Source organism: Camelus ferus, chromosome 9, assembly GCF_009834535.1.
Source record: "Camelus ferus isolate YT-003-E chromosome 9, BCGSAC_Cfer_1.0, whole genome shotgun sequence".
NCBI classification, from domain to species: domain Eukaryota; kingdom Metazoa; phylum Chordata; class Mammalia; order Artiodactyla; family Camelidae; genus Camelus; species Camelus ferus.
The window spans coordinates 61,699,147-61,709,469 of record NC_045704.1 but is presented as its reverse complement, the minus strand read 5'-3'; the positions used below and the strand labels follow the sequence as shown (position 1 = coordinate 61,709,469).

At 37.0% G+C, this 10,323-nt stretch overlaps 1 protein-coding gene across 1 annotated transcript; it reads right to left on the bottom strand.

The window, feature by feature from the left end:
* Positions 1-892: 892 nt before the first annotated feature.
* SIKE1 (suppressor of IKBKE 1) lies at positions 893-10,121 on the bottom strand. Its single transcript, XM_006193167.3, has 5 exons — positions 9,787-10,121; positions 9,448-9,553; positions 8,440-8,582; positions 7,080-7,193; positions 893-5,460 (listed from the first exon to the last, which is right to left on the bottom strand). The coding sequence occupies exons 1-5, from the start codon at positions 9,943-9,945 to the stop codon at positions 5,359-5,361; spliced, it is 624 nt and encodes a 207-aa protein (XP_006193229.1). The 5' UTR covers positions 9,946-10,121; the 3' UTR covers positions 893-5,358.
* Positions 10,122-10,323: the final 202 nt, after the last annotated feature.

Below are 10,323 nucleotides of genomic sequence, written 5' to 3'. Positions count from 1 at the left end.
CCATAAAGATAGTAAGTGGAGGTGTTACTTTAAACTGCTGAATTTGTGGTGATTTGCAACAGGAAACTAATACAGCCATACTCTAAGTTCTTAGGCTGGCACGCTTGATTTTGTAAGAAGTGTTAATGGGAAGTTCACAGAAAACTGCTAAGCCCCCATTCCTTTCTCAGATAGTCTTTAGCTTGTTGACCAAAATATCGGGAGCTTGCCTTTGTCCAGTCATGCCACCAGGAATGCAAATCAATTTTGCTTATGCTTGGAATCAACCACACCACAACCCCGAGATGTGTAAGACATATCCCAATTTCAGAGACGCTGAAATATGAAATAAAAATGAATCTTAGCAGGGGAGAAAGGGGGTGGGGAGGGATAAATCAAGAGTTCAGGATTTGCAAATACTAACTACTATATATAGAATTGATAAACAACAAGGTCCTACTGTTTAGCATGGGGAATTATATTCAATACTTTGAAAAACAATAGGAAAAGGACTATATATATGTATAACTGAATCACTGTGTTGTATACCAGAAATTAACGCAATATTGTAAATTGACTATATGTCAATTAAAAAAATGAATCTTAGGATCAATAACATACAGAATTCCATTTCTAGGAGGCTAGATGAAATGTTGAGTGAATTGTAGTTCATTGAAGCCCCGAAGGTTCTACCTCCTCTTTAGCATTCTTGGAGAGTGACAAAAGAAAAAGCATCACCTGCTTTCCACTATGAAGATTAGCAGATAATACTCCTTAATTCACTTTGAAAGTTGCCATGAGACAACTGCAAACAGCAGAATATGAAATATGACTGCTTACAGTGAAATATTTCTAGTATCAATGAGGTAGATGGAGGGAGAATTAAAAATTAAGAGTCAGATATTAGCAAGGATTTTTAAAATGTATATTTTTATTATTTTATATGTATGTATCCTTTAACAATATATTGTAGTTACAAGATGAAATCTTGTACAATGAAAACAAATGACAACTACATACAACAAAATGAATCTCAGAAACATAACGAGCGGGAAAAAATCAAATCGCAAGAGACTACTTTACAGTCTGATACCATTTTCATAGAGCTCAAAAAGGAACAACTAAAAAATGTCCCTTTAGGGTTACATACATATTTTAGGCCTTTTTACATGTGATAAAACTATGAAAAAGAGAGAGCAGAGGGGTAGGGAGAGAGGAGAGGAGCTCAAATACATAAATGTGAAGTATGGGTAATGTTCTGATTCTTAAATTAGGTGATGAATAATTATTATGCTTGGTAACTTATTTGCACATCACATTTATCCTTTGTGTCAAAAATTAATTAAAATATGTGCCAAATTATGCATAAAATGTAGACAAAATTTGTATTTGTATGGTTGCTTTTTAAATGATGCTTATTTTATCAATAAGTGTTCTTAATTATAGGCCATTCAGGTTAATTTAACAAAAAGTGATTTTATTAAAGGCTAATAAGTAATCCTCAGGATCTTCAGGACAGACAAAATACCAGAAGAGGCTACAAAGCCTCTAATCATTTCAGATAATTGCTTCAGTGAAGATTCCACTGTGTCCACTGTTGGGCAAACACTGCAGCTTTCACCTGACACTGGATGCAGTGTTGTCATTAAGCCACTTTTGCTGCTCTTCTGTGGAGCTAGATGTAGTTGCCAGTGTTGTGTCATGGCCTTTACTCAAAGAATTCTGCAGTTCCCTGCTTCTTTGTATCACTGACTTTTAGGTTTAAGTCAGAGGTAGCTTTCCTGGCTGCAAAGGAGGCTGGGAAAACAAGTATCTTACACTTTCAGATTTTTTTTAGGAGAGAGGAAGGCTCTGTCTCATTAGGTGAGGGATTCCCTAAATATAGGGTAAGAGTTAGAATACTGGGCAGCCAAGAAGCAATGAAATGGCAGATGCGGAATGTCTTCCACAGCCCCTTCCTTGGCCACTCAGTATCAACAGACTCCTTCAGCTAATGCTTACTCTTGTTAAAAAACTATGCAATGCAAGAAGACTTGTGTCAGACATTGTTAGTTGCTTTCTCAATACTCTTTCCTCTTTGCTAATAGAATACTGATTTTATTTGGGGCAACTATATACCCTGCCTCCTTTGCTGCTAGAAGTGACCATTTAACAGGTCAGGCAAATAGGACAAGGAGAAATCTGGAATTTCTGGGAAAGCTTTGCTTTTCCTCATAAAAGGGAATACATGTAGCTGGCATAGGCCATTCCCTACCCTTCTCCCCCCTTTTTTTTCCTGCTTCATCATCTGGCACAGTAGCAGCCTTCTTACAACCACAAGAAAATAGCATGAAGGATGAAGAAGAACATGCTAAGAAGGCAGATTTGAAAGGCAGAACTGCACCCTTTCCTGTACATAGTTAAGGACCACTGATTAAGTATTGTTCCTTTCAGTTGCATGCATACATACTCTCAGCTACACCATTCCAGAAACAGATGACAATTTGGTCTCATTAGTTAAGACTCCATTTATTAAATTCATGATATTTTCTAATATATGGGCTGCAGCGTTTCTTTTGCAGTATTCATAAAGATTTTGCTAATCAAGAACCACCTAAACTCTGAACAGTATTTGGCATTTAAAGGAATCTCAATGGTTAAGAATGTTTAAAAGTCTATCTGGGTTTAAATCTTGGTTTCAGTTTGGAAAAATAACATAACCTCCTTGCACCTGAGTATCTGTAAAATGAGGTACAGTTGAAATAGGGGTTACATAATAACTAGAAAGCACCACGCTTTCTAGTTCACCTACCCATTTTTGTCTCTACTGGATTCTCAAGTTGTAAATAGTCCCTCCTCTACTCTATACATCCTTGTATTGAATTTATCACATTATTTGCCTCCTCTACCAGATTTTTCTTCAAAAACAGTCAACGTCTCCCCCTCCTTTTTTAAATTTGTAATTCCAAATGTGTCCTTAGAAGTTATCTAGGATGATTATTAAAATACAAATTCCTAGGTTCCATTCCCAAATTTCCATTTCAGTAGGACAGCGAGCCACATTTGAGGAACACTGAAATAGACCTTCAATGTCTGAATCAAATTATGCATAATGTATTAATATAAAGTAATAAAGGTAAATATTGATAATATTTAAGCATTTTTTTAAGATACTTCTAAACTTTTAATTTTATAATTTGGCTTATAATCATATAATTAATGACTTCTAATCATGAGGAAATCTCTAAAGCCATTTCAGGAACAACTACTGGTAGAGTTATACTGCTGACTACATTGTGCTAATTACAAAGTATTTATGAAAACCCTTGTCTACTTAACAGGTTGCCATATAAGTGAAAAATAAACCTTTGCACTTCCTAGTAATTAGACTCATTACTGAATAAAATTAGCTGATATTCTCAAAATGAGATTTTTATTAAAAAAAAATAAGTTTGTATTAAAATTTTGCAAACCAGTCAGGTTCCATCATCCACTGCAAAAGAAACTTTAATACCCACTCAAAGTCAAGAACATTCCTTCTTCTCTTCTATTTTCTAACTACATACTATTTTCATAGCATTAACACCAGCTAGAATTTATATTATGTAGGGTGCTGAGAGCTTTTGATTTGCCAGGGAGAAAAGTCAACATATAGATTATCCTGATACCTGAAATGTAAAGAACTTTACAAACAACTCTGAAGGAACATAAAGTAGAAAAAGGGACATATGTTACACTTTAGTGGGCCATTTGATTACTTTATCATTTTCACTGAAAACTGACCATGGCAGCTGACAAATGGCATAGGGTACCTGCCTCCTGAATGGAATTGTGGGACATACAGTGGCACTTAGGTTATATACGTCAAGGCAAATGGCTAGACTAAAAGTTTACTTACTCTTGGGAAGTGAGATTAAAAAAAATGCCCACATGTGGGGTGGAAGTATTTTGCAGAGCTTTGAATAGAAATTTGACAAATTCTAAAATGACATATACCAATTAATTCAGGCAAAGTCCACTAGTTTCACTGGGATCAGATGCTTTTAGGATATCTTGGACACATTTTGTTGTTTTGACTGGAGTTCTTTATGGCAGTACAAAAGGAAGTTTACACCACACAAGGCACTAACAAAAAACTCTAACGATTTGTCTCTCCCATGCAGAGTAGTACTTGGTGTTATTGGAAAACATTGACAGATTTAGCATTCATTATTTCAATTACTTCTGGGCAAACCTAGATTGATAGTATTACATGAAGTAATTTGTAAATTTGAAATGTGACTAAACTGAGATGGGGGAATGAGTTCATAAGTGAGCCTAGCTGACCATTTAGAATTTGAATCTCAACATCGTTTTGTTGTCTGCACAGCACTATGACTGTAATAACTCTAATCAGGTGATAAAACTTTGCTTCCTGGTGAAAATTGGACCTAAAAAGAAAGCCAACTACTAGTACTAGTAATGAAAGACATCCAAGTAAGTGATAGTTCTTAATTATAAAACAGAAGTTATGTATAAATTAAATTATAGTATGTAGTACCTAAGAACTATGATGTGAATAAACCCATTATATGTACTTCACACTGGATAAACTACCCACGTTGAAGATTTCCTAGTAGGACAAAACTGAAAAATGGACTATTAATATCAAACAGAATAAATAAAAGCTACTTTTAGCATCTGAACTAATAGCACGTGTACACATACACACAGAGAACAAATTTCTCAGCATTCTTTGAACAATACAATGATTACACTACCACTAGAAAAAAACAGTTGACTTATTTTCAAGTATGTTTCCTGGGGACTAGTAATAGGTTCTCTCAAATTAAGAGTAAAGGCACTAGGCCATAAAGTGCCAACTCTTAGCACCAGAGAGACTTAAAACTTCATAAAAGGTGAATGACATGACAAGTTAGAGAATCTGGCAATCTCCTTCTGTGGAATTGTATTATTTTTCTCAAATAGAAAAAAAAAAAAACAATCCAAGTTTATGCCAAATAGATTTTAAAAGCTAATATCTTTTTAAAATTTTTTAGAATTGCAATTTACAAGCCTATATAAAATAAAATTGCTGGCTTATAATAAAATGCTCCAAGTTTCAGAGATATGAAAGGACAAAAATGAATTGAAAACAGTTTATATAAACCGAGGTCCCAGAAATGAAAATTAAAAGTAGTCTCTTAGAGAAAGGAATGGTGAAATTCTGTATTTTCACAAACACACCCAAAAACTGTTTTTGAGGACAGCTACTTTTGACTGAGAATTCTAACCTACCACTTGATACATTTAATCAACACTAAATCAAGTGTGAGGCAAGAGAGTGAATGGACGATATTTGAATAGAGAGGTAAGTTCCTTCCTTGATAAGCAATCTCCAGCGGTCATTCAGAAGTTGAATTATTTGATGGCTTGGGAAGCTGTGTCCACTGAGTTTTCCTTCCTAATGTGAAGAGACTCACTGCTGATGGACAATAATTCTCGAAGTTCCTTATTTTCAAGCTGGAAAAAAAAAGTATATGTTCATTTCAGTTATTTTGACTGTCAAATTGCATCAGAACACATTGTTCTGGGCCAGAAACAGAAAGCATATTATTTTAATTTTAAAAGGCTTAAAGAAACAGAAGAACTGAGAATTTCCTAAAATACTTATTTATTCATTTAAGAAGCATTTACTGAGTAATTTCTATATGCTGTGGATTAGGTCTACAAAGCAAAAAACAAGGTCCCTCTCCACTTGAGAAATTTCACTGCTTGTCAAACTCTTCATGGTTCCCACAAGTTTTACTATTGTTTCTTCTATCTTTCAAATTCCTAATAGTTTCACTCTCCTCAATATTCTCTCCAATGTCCTACAGTTGGAGAAAGGAAGGAAAGGGAAGAATTATTGGACACACAGCCAGGTACCACGTCGCTGTCTTCCATATCTTATCTCATAACCATGTGTAGGGTAGGTACCATTGCCTACATCCATACTCTCCAGTGAGGACACTGGACACTGAGATGTGGACACTGAGATGAGGACACTGGGGCTCACAAAAGTTCAAAAACTTGTCCAAACTCAGACAACTTGGATGTGGTAATGCTAGGGTCTCAATCTGATGCCCAGGTTTCTTCCACTTAAACTATTAAGTAAACTTTGTCCTGCATGTCTTTTGGGCTGTTTCCGTAACTGAGGTAAATTAGGGGTGGTGTTGACAATGTCATTCTATCATTTTAACTAACTCCAAAATCCTACTTGATTTGCCACTCCTTTTGATTTCCACACAGGGCAGCTTGCACTGTTCATCCTCTCTGCAGGAAATTCTGGTAAACCAGAGTATTTTCAGGTTCCACCAAGAGTTAGAGCCCATGGTCATTATATCTGTGTCATATAAAGTGCTTCCCTTAATACTCTGTATCTCTCTCCTAGCACTTATATACCATTTGATACCAAAAAAGTACTAGTCTTATGCCTTTCACTAGACTCTGAGGAGGGGCCCTATCTCTTTCTCTCTGGTATTTCTCAAATGGCCCACGACAGCATCTTGTAATAAGGAACATTCAAATGATCTACTGTAATGGTTTTCCTTAATAATTGTAGGGGCACACTAACACCCTAGGCCTTTCTTTGTAAATTATTCCCATTTTAATCAAAATATTACATGAAAATAGCTTTTAAAAAATCAAGACTATAAGGTTTATAAAATAGCAGTCTCTTGGACTTTGTTTCCTAAAGGCAACCACTTCTAATATTTTTATCTATTTCTTTTGGTATTTCCATAATTCTAAATAATGTGCCCTGCACTGCTATTTCCTGATCATCAAGTTTAGACATTATCTATTTGAGTTTCTTTTATGGCAGATGAGGATTTTAGCTCACATGTAATCTGTCCCTTCCACCCTCTCTACCCTCTTGATATAATACCTCAATTTCTAGCCAATACATAGTTCACATTTTCACTGTTTGCTGCTGATTACATTTCCTTTCTTGAAAAGGGCATGGAGGATGTGTTTTAATTTTAAATTAGAGCACACAGAAAACATCAATATATTGCAGTGATAGGATAGCAATGGCGTACCTTTCAGACTCTATGAAAACTCCCTAAGATATTGTGAACCTAAAGTAGAAACAATCTTACCTCTAACTGAGCTAGTTTTTCTTGAATCTTACAAAACTGGTCATCATCCATCTGAACAGCTTTCCTCATCACTTCTCCCATTTCACAGATTCTGTCAATCTGACTCTCAATTTCCTGTGAAGATAGGTGAAAATTTTTTTTTTGTTCTTTTTTTTTTTACAGATAGAAAGTTCATGAGAACATGTGCATTACGATGTTATAAGTTCATTTTGTCTATGCTACCGAGGTTACACAGGAGTTTCACTGTAATCCAAGTCCTCAGATGTAAAGCCGTAATAAAGTTATCTTGTGATATTCATAGGTAATTTGTTTTCAAAAAATATAGCCACCCATTGGATGTTGGACAGTATCTCTAGTCCTCCCCAACATGGTCTAGCAGTTAGGATTCCTGGTTTTCACCCAGACAATATTTAAATGGCAGTTGAATTTAAATTTGAATACTTTCATTGGTAGGAAGCTTACCACATTCTAAGATACCTTATTCAATCTTTGGACATATCTCTTAGCAAGTTTCTCACATGAGCTAAACTGTCTCCTTCAAGGTTCAAGTTTTCTCCTCCAGACTACAGATAATAAAGTTTCTCATCCAGATGAAAGCCATTCACATATCTGAAATATCCCTGTACCCTATGACTTTAGTTAAAGTCAGTAAAATGTTTTCAATGGAAGCTAAAATGAAACTTATCTTTCATAAGTCCTACTGTAGCAAATAGTGAGGTGTCAATCTATTAATCCAGGATTAAATGATATAGTACATGTAAATGCACAATGACAACTGTGAAGCACTCTACAAACTTAAGAACAATTACTGGGTCTCCCAAATTAAATCATAAGCAACCAAAACTTAGAAACTATGTCATGTATTTTTTTTTTAAACTATACCTCTCTCTCCTAACAACACAGTATGATGCTATGTAGTTCAGTTTAATAAAGGTTAGAGACAGCCTGCTATGTACCAGGTACTATGTTAGGGATTAAAGATGAATTCATGCTCTTTACAACAAAGGAGCTTACAATTTAGTGAAATGTATGATAATAATCACCCAAGTATTTACTGAGCACCTTAAACACTAACTGGCATGCTGTTTGGTGGAAGAACTAAGTATTCATTAACATCTTGAAAAGAGATCTTGGTGAGAGAGGGAGGAACTTCAGACTTACTCAAACAAAAAGCCCTAATAAGTCCCTTACCCACTTCTTTCTATTCATATTTTCACAAAGCTATATAAAAACCAACAGCAAATATGATAAACATGAAAGGAAAACAAGCTGACTTTTCTTCAAAAGCATGCACAGAATCTAAAACAATTTCAAGATTTTAATTCAGTTCATTTTGAATTTATTCATTAAAGATTCTTACTGCAGAGTGAGACTGGTGGGCTTTCAAGACTGGTTCAGCATCCACTGCTTTTTTAGCAACCATTAATTGTAACATCTGTTTCCGGTATTTGCTCATGATGAGTTCCAAAGCATCCTGGTGTTCCTCCAAGGAAACCCATAGCTCTATCAAAAAAATAAAATAACTTGGCAGTGATATCTGAGAGATAGCTCCGAAATCCAAACGTAAACAACTGGAATTTCATGACACTCAATGAGATATAATGAATCCAAAGTTGTAAATCCACAAAACTTTATAGTTACAGGCTATGTGAAAAATAACTTTCTAGGCAGAGGCAGTATAGTCTGGTAGAAATAACATGGGATGTGGCATCAGAAGACATGAATTTAAGTTCAGTTCTCTTGAGTTACGGTCTTACTACCCTTAAGCAAATCATTTAACCTTTCTGAGCCTATTTCTCATCTGCCTTATAATAAATACCTGGCTTATCTACACCAAAATGAAGACATAGGAATATAATGGGATGATATACGTGAAAGCCCTCTGTAAACCCATATACAAGTAACTATTCACGCTACTGTCAATAATAATGTATTCATCAAGCCCAAGAAAATACACCTGATGATAAAACTTAGTTCTTCCACCCTGTACAAGAACATTAAAAAACTTTAACCTTAGTTTTAATGTTTATTTCAATTAATATTTAAACACTAGAATTTAAGCCCTGGAAGATATTAACTCTTTTGTTATGCAAGCCTCCATCTGGAGACACCTAGATAAGTCATGCAGTAATTGAACTCTACTAAGCACCTCTTTGATAAGCTGCCTATACAAAACCAGACAGATGACCTTCAAAAGGGTAATGTAACAAACTGTTATTTACTGGGCCAGCACAAGATAACGTTCCTGTTAAAAGTACTGACCTGGAAATAACATATAGCATGTGCGCTTTTGTGAACAGTTTGCAAGAACTTCTGAAATATTACTGGATAGTAGAAAATCATAACTACACAAAAAGGCCTGACTAACCTCTGTTTTCCTGCTGCAAGTCTCTAATCTGTGTATTCTCTTGGGACAGCAGAATGTGAGGTTTGTATTTGGACATGTCCTTTATATCGGATGCATCCTCTTGATACTGGACAAACAGAGACAGACTAATCGCGCCGTAAACAAAACAGCCGCAGGTGCAACTGAAGAGGTAGGAGGCAGAGCTCCAGGGCAGCTTTCTCAGCCCCGACCCCGCTGAAAGGTCTCACCGCCTCCCTCTAAGAGCAAGGAAAAATTCCGGGCCGAGTTCCCACTTTATCTCACCCTCCACCCGTCAAGTGCCCAGAACCTGAGGGCACGGGCCCCTACCCTCTGCCTGACCTGGTCCGGAAGCGCTGTCCCCGCCTCCCGCATAGCGGCCACCCTTCGGTGCAGCGCCGCCGACTGATCCACCAGCGACTCTGCGGCCGCATCGTGCTCCCGCAGCCTCTCCAGCAGCGTCTTAGCGTCTGTCAGAATCTTCTCGATGGTGCAGCTCATTGCAGCCGCAGGACCAGAGCCGCAGCACCGCTCACCTGTACGAACCAGTCAGCTCCTCCCTGAGCCAGGCTCAGTGTTACAGACGTCATTTCCGGGTGCGTTTAAAAGGCGCCTCGGTGGGAGCTGCGATGTGCGCTTGCGCAGTGGCAGCCTAGGCCGGCAGTGACTCGCTTTAACCTGCGGCTTGCCTTGCAGCCTCGCCCTGTAGCCTCGCCCTGTGAAAGCCCGAGAGGCTTGCCCTTGCCACGCCCTTGGTTTCCTGTTCCCATGGCCCGGTGGTCAAGTTGAGTTATGGCTGGGCTCCTCCGAGTTTCTCCTTTCCTTACTGGTTTTGACTGATGTGGATTGTTACTTTGTCATCGTTGTTTTTTTGTTTTT